Raw genomic sequence first — 12,486 nt, 5'->3', positions numbered from 1 at the left:
TCCGGCTGCCGGGAGACCGCACCGCGGCCGAGACACCCGGACTTCCGGCCGGGCTAGAGCCGCTTCCGGTCGGCGGGGTCCGGGAGGCGAGACCCCGGCGGGCAAGGCCGCGCGCGGGTCCCGATGGGAAAAAAAAAAACAAAAAACAAACAAACAAACAAAAAAAACCCGCGTGGGGCACGCCGGGAAAGGCGGCCCGCGCGCGGAGGCCCCGGCCAGGCCCCGCCCCCTCCTCCCGGCGCGCGCGCTGATTGGCTGCGTGGGCGAGGCGGCGGCGAGCCGTGTGCAGCGGCGTGTGTGGGGCCGTGCGCAGACCCGCGTGTGGCGCAGGCGAGGACCCCCCGAAAATAAACAGCCGCCGCCCGGCGTAGCCGCCTGTCCCCGGGGCCTGCGACCGAGTCCCCGCCGCGACGCCGAAGGTGAGGGGGGCCCGGGGCGCGGGGACCGTCGCCGTGCGGGTCCCCCCCGCCCGCCGCCACCACCACCACCTCCTCCCCGGCCGGACGGAGAGGGGCCGGGAGCCGGCGGGGCGGCCATGGCGGCCGCGGTGGGGCCGTCGCCGCCGCTGCGTCAGGCCGGAAGCTGGGCCGCCGCCTCGGCCCCGGCGCGATCGGGGGCGACCCCGGTGTCCCCTTCCGTCCCCGGGATGCCGGGGCCGCGCCCAGGCCGCGGGCCCCGCGCGAGGGAGGCCGGGGCGCCCTTGGCGGCCCCGCGGGTCCCGGAAGGAGGGAGCGGAGGGGGATTTGGCGGGAACTCAGCCGGCGGGACGCGGCCCGGGAGTCTCGGGGGGCGGCTCCGGGCAGGGTCCCCGGGGAAGCCCCCCCGGCGCTCGGGGTGGCGGGACGCGCCCGGGCGGGGCGGCGGGGACTCGGGGGTCGACGCCCTGCAGAGCGGGTGGCGTCCCGCGCCGTCACCCGAGCCCCGATGTCGCCTGTCCTCCGTGGCCACCGGCCCAGGGGCTCGATCGGGGGGGGGGGGCGATTTGAGTTGCAGGGGGGCCCCCCTGAAAAGCCCCGACGTCCCCCAAACCCCGGCTTTGTCACCCGTCCCCGAGCGTGGCAGCGGCCGCGAGTGGTCCGTGCGGCGCTGCTCGCGTTAATTAAACGGAGGTCATTTGCCAATTTGCTAATGAGACGCGCAGTTGCATGAGGCGACGTCCCTTTAGATTCTTTTTTTATTATTATTATTTTTTTTTCCCTCCCCCGTAACGTGAAAACCTGTATTCGAATGGCAGGAGCGTCTACTTCCGGGGTGGGCAGGGGGGAAATATTGATGATTATTTTTTTTTTCCCTTTTTTTTTTTTTTTTTATTTTTTAAAATTATAGGTAAGGCTGCGGGTTGTTGCCACGTGTTAGCCATATGGCCCGAGCCACAGGGCACTTCCGAAGGTGGTGACCGCGTCTGGTCTTGGGGGGGGTCTCATAAACAGCAAACGTTGCCCGTTTGTGACTTCAGTTAGTGTGTTTTACTGGCCGTATTGGGGACCCACAGACAGGGTAAGAGGAAGGAGCCAAGATTTTGGATTTGTGGGTTTTTTTTTTTGTCTTTTAAAGTAAAACAGGACTGCTTGACGTCCCCATCTTGCCCCTAAATGACATTTTTTTTTAAACTGGGTTCCCCCCCTTTTGGCCTCGTTTTGGAGCGAGACACAACCAGTTAACGTCTGCAGCCAGGAGTTAAGCTTTGAATTTAAATCAGCAACTTCACGTTACTTGTTTGCTCGAGCAGCGTCAATGGAGTGTGAGGCTTGGGGGATTTTTAAAAATGTGTGTAAGATGCCGTGCGTGTCTCCTAGGGAAGGCAGGTTTTTTTTTTCTTCAAGCTTCAAAAGAATTACTGTGTTGAAGGCTTATCCAACACCTAGAAAGTCCCATGGTCCAAAGGACAGGCTGTTTTTGGCTTTTTGAGCCTGGTTCTTGTCCACAAGGAAGTCTTTTGTGTACTGGAAAATAAAAGGAATAATTTATTAGATTCCCAAGGGCCGAATTAAGCACTTAACAGTTTTCCCAAATTGCATCTCTTGGCAACAACAAAAAATTTTTTTTTTTTACAGCTAACAGTATAAATTTGAGTACTTTTCTTCGTATATTTCACGATACAAAACTTAAGTGTTTCTTAGGAACCAGAGGTCCACATTTATTTTCATACTGACGACAAGAGAAGTAATGTTTTTCAAACCGATGCGCAGTTTCTGTAAAACATTCTGAGCCAACTCAGTGGAAGACCAGGGGGCATTTCTCAGACTGGCATTGTACGTCGGGGACGGGCAGGGTGATCTTTTAAGATATCGTAAATGGGGTTTGTAATCTGATTTAAGACCGGATTCTTTTAAAACCTAATAAAAACACTGCCTGTATCTATGGGAAGATACCAAATAGGTGCTTCAAAGCAACGGAACCACCGTTGGGCTGATTGGAATGGTTGGTCTGTTGGCAAAACGCTTGACCACAGATTTTGCTTTGTTCCCCCTGCAGGAGTGAGAGTTAAAAAAAAAAAAAAAAAATTGTTGGCTCCTTTCCTCTTCCCGAGCCTCCTGACAGTCAGTGCAAAGCCAGACAACGGATGCCAAGGCATCCCGGCCTGCCGGGTGGAGAGCACAGTCCTTTCATACTGTCGCACTGAGTAGATGCCGCAGGGGGTGGGGAAATGCCACCTAGAGGTTGCAGTGAGCCACCCCGCGTTTTCACGTGGCAAAAAAACTCCCGGGATAACAAAAAGAGAGAGCTCGTAGGCATCAGAATTCAAGTTGTGAGTAGCAGAGTTCATTAGGAATATGAGAGTGTCACAGCCGTGACCCTGGAGTGGCTCCGTACAGGACTGGTGAAATCACGCTGCCCGTATTCGCACATGCAGCGACAGTCCTCAGTTCTTTGGTGAAGAAGTTAAGTGGGGGAAAAAAAAAATCTGCCTCGGCTTAAAGTTCAAGACGGAGGTGGAATACTGTGAATAAAAAGTTATCAGTTCTAGTTTTGCTTTGATTTTTTTTTATCTAAGGAGAAATACAGAACGAATACTTTCTGCATTAGAATTCAGATGTGTAGTTTTTTTCCTTTTTTTTTTTTTTTAACAATTACTTGTTATATAGTGGTAGTACCCTGGTGTGATATTTTTTGAGGTAGGGAGTAAATTGATGTACTCTTTTTTTTTTTTTTTTTTTTTTTTTTTTGAGGCAGAGTCTCACTGTCACCCGGGCTAGAGTGCCGTGGCGTCAGCCTCGCTCACAGCAGCCTCAACCTCCTGGGCTCCAGCGATCCTCCTGCCTCAGCCTCCTCAGTAGCTGGGACTACAGGCATGCGCCACCACGCCTGGCTCATTTTTTCTGTATATATATTTTTAGTTGTGCAGCTAATTTCTTTCTATTTTTTTAGTAGAGACGGGGTCTCGCTCTTGCTCAGGCTGGTCTCGAACTCCTGACCTCGAGCGATCCTCCCGCCTCGGCCTCCCAGAGTGCTGGGGTGACAGGCCTGAGCCACCGCGCCCGGCCCTGATATACTCTTTATAATAGCATTTTTTGTGTACTTTATCATTTAACTCTTAAGCCTCTGCAGAGGATTTAGAGCCAGACTGTTGAACTGAAATCCTGATCTAGTACTTCCTGGCTGTATGGTTTTGGGTAAGTCACTTGGTATAAGATCTTCAGCTTCCTTCCCATTAATATGGAGCGAGAATACATAACTATGCAGGGTTGTAAGATGAAAGGTAATATGTTTATTAATACCTGACTCAGCTATCCAGCTGTTAAAACCTGTCAGAAGTGGTCAGGGCAGGCCGAAATGGATGGAATTCACCAAGGTCAGGCAGTAAACGCAGGAACCGCGATAAAAACTGTGGAATTGCTTTCCACAATGTACTCTGTTCTCTGTCATCCTGGCCAGAATGCAGAGTGTGTCTTGCTTGCTTTCACTGTATCTGTAGTTTATTTTGATTGCAGGTACGTTGGAGCACTAAAGTGAGTTAGCGAGCACCGTGCGCGTGCGCATTCAGAGGGCAAAAGCTGCCCTGTGGTCTAAGAGCAGTTAGTTAGGTCAGCAACATGGATGAGTCAGGGATAACCCTGAACTTGGGGAAGATAAGGTTACACGCAAATGTAAACCGTATAAAATAATAGCGGCAGCCAGAATGACCTCACGCTTTGCTGGTGTCATTTGATCCCCAACCTTCCTCTTGCTACTTATCTTAAACGTGTTTCCTAGGATAGAGTTGTTATTGATTAGAACTCACGGTCCCGAGCATACTGTTAGATTTAAGTAGTTTACTGGTTTTCGGAGTATCAACAGTATGGCATGATTGTGTTAATGAAGATAAATTTTGAAGACCCTTTGTGCTTTTATCGCTTCTAGGATTTAATCTTCAAGGCCCAGGTAGGAGCAAAATCTGTAAAATCAGTCAAACCTTAGTGGTACGTAGTATATATATATACATGGCCCCTCACAGTGAGTCTTTAGTCTTTTCAAGCATCATCTTCACTCTCAGAGGTATCCCTCCCCCTGCCCGGCGTGCCCTGTCCCCCTGCCACCTCTTTGAGTGGTTTGTGTTTTGAAAATTTGACCCACAGACATTGAACCTCAGAAACAGAAGTCTGATATCTGGAGTTGAAAGCGTGAACTCACTTGGAAATTGCCCGTTTTTCTCTTCTTAACCTTCTCTCCATTCCATTAATAGACTGTAAGCAGAGTCGGCCCCAGTGTAAACCTGCCGGGTAGGTGTTGGACTGAGTTCGGTCTAAACTGCCCGCAGGCGATCCAACTTAACTGGGGGAAGAGCGGAAGAAAACAATAACTCTGCAGAGGACGTAAACCTTTGCAGGGTTTTGGTTGAGCATCTATTAAGCACAAGGTACCTTGTTACAGTTCTCACCCCAGGTCGGGTTCATCTTGTCCCGTCTGTAAGGACAGAGAGAGCAGGCAGGTATCTTTGCAGTCACACCGTCTGTGGTCAGAGTGGATTCATTGTTTGCGAGGACAACTGTGTGGGGGGTGGCGTGATGATTTAAAGGTGACTTGCTGGGAAAAGAATCTGACAAAAGGCAACATGGCGGGGCCATGAGATGTCAACACGGTGTCCTGGGTCTCAACTGAGGAGAGTTCCAGGCTGGGAGATGCGGCCAGACTCTTTTATAGAGTTGGCATTTCAGTGGAAGGCTGGGCGAGGCGGTGCCGGGTGGAGGCAGGGCAGGGGGAGCAAGACGGAGCCGCAAACTTGCAGGCAGGAGCAGCGGGAGGCCCTGAGACTCGTGGAGCCGTGACTCTCGGCTGTGTCTTGTCGTGTCCTAAAAAAGCCTGGAATTCTCTGAAGACGTTTAGCTATGTGTGTACGTAAGGTGACTATTAGGAGGAGGACCCGCCTCTAGCGTAAGCAGTACACCTCTAAAACATGGTGGCAGTCGGTTGGTTTATTAATGCTGCTACAGAGACGGATCTATTGCAAGGGACTGGTTGGTTATTCAGTGACAGCGTAGATCGCCTGGTTCACTGTTGAGGGTTGGCTTGGTGGAAGGGAGGAAAAGGCGGATTGCATGCAGGTTACCTAAGCCCGTGGGAAAGGCCTCTGTAAAAAGCGTGTGTCATACTGATGGGGGGTTTGGGGACTGGTAATAAAGTTAACGTCCTGGCCCCGCCCCCCCCAGTCCCTCTCTGTCTCCGGGGTACAGTGCAGTGACATCATAATAGCTCACAGCAACCTCAGACTCCTGGGCTCAAGCAATCCTCCTGCCTCGGCCTCCCGAGTAGCTGGGACGACAGCCATGCGCCACCACGCCCGGCTCATTTTTCTCTCTATATAATATTTTTTAGCTGTGCATATAATTTCTTTTTGTTTTTAGTAGAGACGGGGTCTCGCTCTTGCTCAGGCTGGTCTCGAACCCCTGACCTCGAGCGATCCTCCCGCCTCGGCCTTGCTGGGATGACAGGCGTGAGCCCCCGCGTCCAGCTAATTTTTCTATTTTTAGTATAGACCGGGTCTCGCTCTTGCTCAGGCTGGTGTTTTTTTTTCCCTTTTAAGACTCAGTGGGGTTTTTTCCTTCTGGTTTTTTTTTTTTTAGCCTTTACTGTAGTAAACAAAATTATGTGAGGCTAAAAAATGCCACCCCCGCCTAAAAATCTGTGGATGGCAAAACCAACATCCAAGACTTCTGTCACAGTGTATAAAGGTGCATATCTGTTTTTGCAGAGTAGTTTAAGTGCGGTCCTATAAGGCACTGTGTTAATGGGATTGTTTTAACTAAATGGAGAAATGCTTGCTGCTTGCCTTAAATGTAATTTGTGGTCCATATTGAAATGATGCCGTTTTACCCAACTTTCAGTCGGGAGTTAGGGTAGGAAAAAGTAGAGCTTAATGTTTAATACTAAAGGCCAGACAAGGTGGCTCACACCCGTAATCCTAGAACTTTGGGAGGCCGAGGCAGGAGGATCGCTTGAGGCCAAGAGTTGGAGGCCAGCCTGGGCAACATAGCAAGATCTCATTTCTAAGAAAAAAAGAAAAAAAATGAGCTGGGCGTGGTGGCACGCACCTGTCTTGCCAGCTTCTTGGGACGCTGAGGCGGGAGGGTCCCTTTCACTTGGGGGCAGGAGTAGGGGGCTGCAGTGAGCTGTGATCCCACCGCTGTGCTCCCGCCTGGGTGACAGAGTGGGACTGTGTCTCTTTAAAAAAAAAAAAAAAAATGTTACTTTAGCTAATGTTTGCTTTCCAGAAGTGTTTCAAGTAAACTGAACATTGTAACCACTGGCTTTGTATCCCTGGTAAGCATCTGATGATTCCTTTGTAACATTTTTCCTTTGTACTTTACAGTTGTGAAATGAACAGGTCCCTTTAAAGCAGCCTGAAGGAGAGATCGTCAGGAAGTATTTGTTTAGCTTTCGAGACAGGTAGTGATATTGGCTAATCAGAGATTTTGTTTCTTTTTTTTTTTTTTTTAAAGAGAAATGTCTTAAATAGTAAATTATGAAATATTCAGGACTGGTCAGCTTGCCTGGATTACACTGTAAAAGTAAGTGATCGTTTATGTGCAAAGAACTCAGGAGAGCAATGTTAGACGTGCTCCTATTGATCTAATTGTAAACTGGAGAAGATGCAAAATGAACAAAACGGGCATGGAGAGGAAGCAGGTGCCAGGAGCAGTATTTTTCTTTTTCTTTTTCTTTTTTTTTTTTTTTTTTTGAGACAGAGTCTCTCTCTGTCGCCCGGGCTAGAGTGCCGTGGCGTCAGCCTCGCTCACAGCAACCTCAGCCTCCTGGGCTCAAGCGATCCTCCTGCCTCAGCCTCCCGAGTCGCTGGGACGACAGGCATGCGCCACCACGCTCGGCTCATTTTTTCTATTTTTAGTTGTCTGGCTAATTTCTTTCTATTTTTTTAGTAGAGACGGGGTCTCGCTCTTGCTGAAGCTGGTCTCGAACTCCTGACCTCGAGCGATCCTCCCGCCTCGGCCTCCTCCCGGAGTGCTGGGATCACAGGTGTGAGCCACCACACCCGGCCTGGCTGGTTTCTTTTGACTGCATGTGAAACCCCAAGTATCCCATACATACAGATAAAATTTTTTTTTTTGGTGATACATTCAAGGTCAAGTGGCAAGAGTTGATGGAAGGATTCCTCTGAAAACTTTATCCTCAATCAGATAGTGGAGAGTTGGAATAAATGAATATTGGGTTTTTTTCTTTTGAATATTTGGCAATGGAAACTTTTTGATACTAAACTTTAGCTTAAATTGTAGTCACCGTACTTCTCTACAAGTTAATGGTTAAACAATCATTGAAAGAGGTGAACCCTGGCATTTTTCTGATTGCCTTATGGGGGTTTGGTGCTGCGGTTGGTTTGGCTAATTCCACCATCCAGTCAGTCTTACGCTATTGAAACAATATGTTTTTCTAGGTGATGGTACCGGTGCTTAGGTTTGAGAGAGTATTTAAAATACTACTTTGTGTACCATTGCTCCACACTGGGATGTAGGGTAAAAATATTTAGATATGGAAGTGTGGAAAAATAGTTTATGATGTTTTCATTCCATTCTACTCCATTTCCTTCTAAGAATAGCATCAGTTTATTTTTAGATTGTTACAAAAGAAGTACAAAATCCATTTGCTTTAGTGGGAGTTTTATTTTTACTTTAAAATAATACCCAGTACAGGAGTCTATTGAATTCTAAGTAGTGTTGTTTTAAACATAAAATGACAGAAACATTTGGAAAGGGGGGAGATGAGGAGAGAAGAAAATTCAAGTGTTAGCAGTGCTGTAGTAGCACTTCAGTGTACCTCCTGGTCATTTCGCTAATATTTTTAACATACGTCTGTCCCTCGATATCCGTGGGGAATTGGTTTCAGGACCTCACTTGGATACTAAAATTCTTGGGTGCTCAAGTTGCTAATGTAAAATGGTGCGGTATTTGTAAATAACCTATGCTTTAAATCATCTCTGGATTACTGTTTGTTGTTGTTGTTGTTGTTGTTGTTTTTGAGACAGAGTCTCGCTCTGTCACCCAGGCTAGAGTGCCGCAGCGTCAGCCTCGCTCACAGCAACCTCAGACTCCTGGGCTCCAGCGATCCTCCTACCTCAGCCTCCCGAGTAGCTGGGCCTATAGGAATACGCCACTATGCCCGGCTAATTTTTTCTATATATATATTTTTTAGTTGTCCAGCTAATTTCTTTCTATTTTTAGTAGAGATGGGGTCTCGCTCTTGGTCCTGCTGGTCTCGAACTCCTGACCTCGAGCGATCCTCCCGCCTCGGCCTCTCAGAGGCGTGAGCCACCACGCCCGGCCTCTACCAGTTATTTCTAATATTGTGTGTTCCTTGACACTAACCCTGTAAATCCCATCGCCCCATCAATAGTATTGACATGTGTATTAATACCCACATGCTTCACGTCAGTGGTTTTAAAGATCAGAAATTGTATGATCTATGCAACGTTTTACAATATTTCATTTCCAATATGCTTTATCGTAGATAGGTAATGCCTAAGTGTATAGTCGTGTAATTAATTATTTTTTTAAACAAATACGTCGGCTAGTTTTTGCCCCAGGATAATTTTCCGAAGATCCATTTAAAGGGGAATAACGGTTGAAAGTCGTTTCCGTGGTCTGACGCTGCTGTTTCTCATGTTTCGAAGATCTGCCTGCAGCCATGAGCAGCAACGAGTGCTTCAAGTGTGGACGGTCCGGCCACTGGGCCCGGGAGTGCCCCACCGGCGGGGGCCGCGGCCGCGGGATGAGAAGCCGAGGCAGAGGTGGTTTTACCTCGGATAGAGGTATTTTGTCGATTACAAAAATTGGCAGTACGCCAGTATTCGTCAGGACCACGACCGGTCTAATCCGTCAAAATCCTTTTCTTGTTTCTGCTGCAAATAGGTTTCCAGTTTGTCTCCTCCTCTCTCCCAGACATCTGTTACCGCTGTGGGGAGTCCGGCCACCTCGCCAAGGACTGCGACCTTCAGGAGGATGGTAAGTGTTTAACCCTTCGCTTCCCTGCTCCTGCAGAGCCTGGAGGGAAGCGGGCCTGCGCCGCTGCACGCAGCCCCGGCAGGGATTTCCCGCCCTTGAGGCTTTGTGTCGCGTGCTGCAGAGGGACGCCTTGCAGAGGTGTTATAGTCTCCGCCCGCTTCCCTTCCCTATTGTTGAAGCCTGCTATAACTGCGGCCGAGGCGGCCACATCGCCAAAGACTGCAAGGAGCCCAAGAGGGAGCGGGAGCAGTGCTGCTACAACTGCGGCAAGCCCGGCCACCTGGCCCGCGACTGCGACCACGCCGACGAGCAGAAGTGCTATTCTTGCGGCGAGTTTGGACACATTCAGAAAGATTGCACCAAAGTGAAGTGCTATAGGTAAGCCGCCGGCAGGCCGCTGGCCGAGATCCTTCTAGAGACAGGTGATTAGCTACAAACGAAGGGCCTTGTGGATCGGTGCATTCGGGGAAAGTTGGCTGTGACCAGACAGAAGAGCCCTTTTGGCATCCCTAACCAGCAGCCCCTCTGTGCTCCAGCCTGCGTCCTTCCACGGTAGCTTGGGGCACACGGCACCTGGATAGTTTATGTGACCATGGAGTTTTTCTTCTTTTTTTCCTTCTTCTCCAATCTGAAGGAATTGTTTTTGGTTTTTTTGTTTGTTTGTCTGTCTTTTTTTTTTTTTGGTGGTGTTTTTGGTTGTTTTTTTTTGAGACAGACACACTCTGTTGCCTGGGCTAGAGTGCCGTGGCGTCAGCCTCGCTCACAGCAACCTCAGACTCCTGGGCTCAAGCGATCCTCCTGCCTCAGCCTCCTGAGGAGCTGGGACTACAGGCATGCGCCACCATGCCCGGCTAATTTTTTCTATATACATATTTTTAGCTGTCCAGATCATTTCTTTCTATTTTTAGTAGAGACGAGGTCTTGCTCTTGTTCAGGCTGGTCTCGAACTCCTGACCTCAAGCGATCCTCCCACCTTGGCCTCCCAGAGTGCTGGGATGACAGGAGTGAGCCACCGTGCCCGGCCGATTATGGAGTTTTTTAAATAGAATGTTATATAATAATTGGAAGCTTCCAGGGAGTTTGTAGAAAGCTATGTAATTCATATACATAAATCTTGTTTCATCATATAATCAGATATCTTCGCCTGTGAAATATAATAAACTATGCATATTTAAAGTGTACAGTTAGATAAATTTAGCTGTGTACGTACCCATGAAACCTTAGGAGATTAATTTGGATAAAAAGAACATCTTGGCCGTTGTTTTTGTTTTGAATTTGATTTTGGTTGATCTCTTATGGCAAAAGTTTCAGTTTCATAGCTTGCGCTGTACAGTTGAGTAGCTCTGTGATCCAACTACTCCTTCCGGCCTTCAGTTTATTAATCTGAAGATTTATTGCTTTGGAGAATGCACTGCTTTGCTTATTAACGGGTGTGTGTTCTGTAATGATCATTGCTTGGTAGGCGGCCTTGGTTTTTTTTTTTTTGGGGGGGGGGGGTTTGTCTTTTTTTTTTTTTTTTTTAATTTCTTCCCTATTCGGCTTGTTGCTATAGGTAGACGGCTTTGTTCTGAGCACCCTCGTGAAGACTGTTTTGATCTCTCCCCAGGTGTGGCGAGACCGGTCACGTAGCCATCAACTGCAGCAAGACGAGCGAGGTCAACTGCTACCGCTGCGGCGAGTCGGGGCACCTGGCGCGGGAGTGCACGATCGAGGCCACCGCCTAACCGTGCCCCCCGTCGCCCCTCCTTTTCTGATCGATGGTTGTATTATTTTCTCTGAATCCTCTTCACTGGCCGACGGTTGGCGCACACACACACACACACACAGGCAACTCCCGGGCCAGTGAGCTTTACTTGCCGTGTAAAAGGAGGAAAGGGGTGGAAAAAAAAAAAAAAAAAAAAACAAAACCGACTTTCTGCATTTAACTACAAAAAAAAAAAAAGTTTGTTTAGTTTGGTAGAGGTGTTATGTATAATGCTTTGTTAAAGAGCCCCCTTTTCCGTGCCACTGGTGAATAGGGATCGAGGAGTGGGAAGAGTTGAGTCAGACCGCGAGCCCGTCCCGGGCTCCTCGAACTCGTTCCCACGTAGGAGGTAAAATGAATTCTGGAAGCATCCACGAGCTTCCGTAAATAACATTAATTTTTAGCAGCAGAACGATGGCCTTGGATCGTGTGACCTCAGTAGCTATTAAATAACATCCAGTAACATCTGTCTCGGGCCCGACCTAGAACATACAGTTGAGTGGGGAGTCAACAAAAAGACAAACATGCGTGTGATAACGGCTGTTGCGAGAGAGATCGGGGTGCAAGCCTAACCGTCCCCGCAGCGCATGGATGCTGCGCGTGTAGACGGCGTTGACGAAAGGTTTAGAACGACATTTTTTGTTTTTCAAAGATTAAATCGAAAACCCGGAGTCAAAAACATCAGCGCTCAGAGTTAGCATCATTCGAAGCTCTTCAGGAATTGCAGAGAAATGCATTTTCACAGAAATCAAGAGGTTATTTTTGTATACTATTATCACCTAGACAACTGTGTTTCCTTTGCAGTAATGAGTTTTTAAAAGTCAGATGGAAAAAGCAACTGAAGTCCTAGAAAATAGAAAAAATGTAATTTTAAACTATTCCAATAAAGCTGGAGGAGGAAGGGGAGTTTGACTCAAGTTCTTTTTTGTTTTGTTTAAAAAATTCTCATTAATGTACATAGTACAAAAAAATGCCATATTAAAGCGGGGAACGTGGAGGACCGAAAGCCGGCGGTTTGAGCTCTTTTTTTCTCTTGCTAACTCAGTCGTGACAAGTTGCTGTCACAAGGCTGCGTAGGGTTTAGGGACTTCGGTGTCAGCCAGCTGTTCTGCAGAATTGTATGAAGTTCTCTGTGTGATCCATCGTAACGACGCCGTCGAGTTGTGTGCTCACGCGGAACAGTTCTGATACCGCGGCTGCGTTTTTAGCATTTTACATTCTGGGCTTCGTCGGCATCTGAAAACGTTGGGTTTCTTGTCTTTTTTCCTAGGCTCTGATTTTGGGTCGAGACAGACCTCAGGAATCGTGTGGTTT

The 12,486-nt window shown here is 48.5% G+C and overlaps 1 protein-coding gene across 5 annotated transcripts; it reads left to right on the top strand.

Moving 5' to 3' along the window:
* The first annotated feature begins 250 nt into the window (after positions 1–250).
* Positions 251–12,078, top strand: LOC123625648 (CCHC-type zinc finger nucleic acid binding protein). Of its 5 annotated transcripts, XM_045534175.1 has the most exons (6): positions 251–419; positions 6,788–6,864; positions 9,098–9,235; positions 9,336–9,428; positions 9,605–9,806; positions 11,035–12,078. In XM_045534175.1, the coding sequence occupies exons 3-6, from the start codon at positions 9,112–9,114 to the stop codon at positions 11,150–11,152; spliced, it is 537 nt and encodes a 178-aa protein (XP_045390131.1). In that variant the 5' UTR covers positions 251–419; positions 6,788–6,864; positions 9,098–9,111; the 3' UTR covers positions 11,153–12,078. The 5 variants fall into 5 exon arrangements, with proteins under 5 accessions (XP_045390131.1, XP_045390134.1, XP_045390133.1 ...); XM_045534178.1 differs by lacking the exon at positions 6,788–6,864 and having other exon boundaries at positions 9,098–9,214; positions 9,608–9,806; XM_045534177.1 differs by lacking the exon at positions 6,788–6,864 and having other exon boundaries at positions 9,098–9,214.
* Positions 12,079–12,486: the final 408 nt, after the last annotated feature.

This window comes from Lemur catta, chromosome 21, assembly GCF_020740605.2.
Source record: "Lemur catta isolate mLemCat1 chromosome 21, mLemCat1.pri, whole genome shotgun sequence".
In the NCBI taxonomy this organism is placed as follows: Eukaryota; Metazoa; Chordata; class Mammalia; order Primates; family Lemuridae; genus Lemur; species Lemur catta.
Note: the sequence above shows the minus strand (reverse complement) of the source record. Positions and strands in the feature narration are given on the sequence as shown.

Coding starts and splice junctions, on each gene's coding strand:
- LOC123625648 (XM_045534174.1), top strand. CDS start 9,112: ATGAGCAGCAACGAGTGCTTCAAGTGTGGACGGTCCGGCCACTGGGCC. Junction 9,236..9,335: donor TGGTTTTACCTCGGATAGAG/GTATTTTGTCGA, acceptor TGCTGCAAATAG/GTTTCCAGTTTGTCTCCTCC. Junction 9,429..9,604: donor CTGCGACCTTCAGGAGGATG/GTAAGTGTTTAA, acceptor TCCCTATTGTTG/AAGCCTGCTATAACTGCGGC.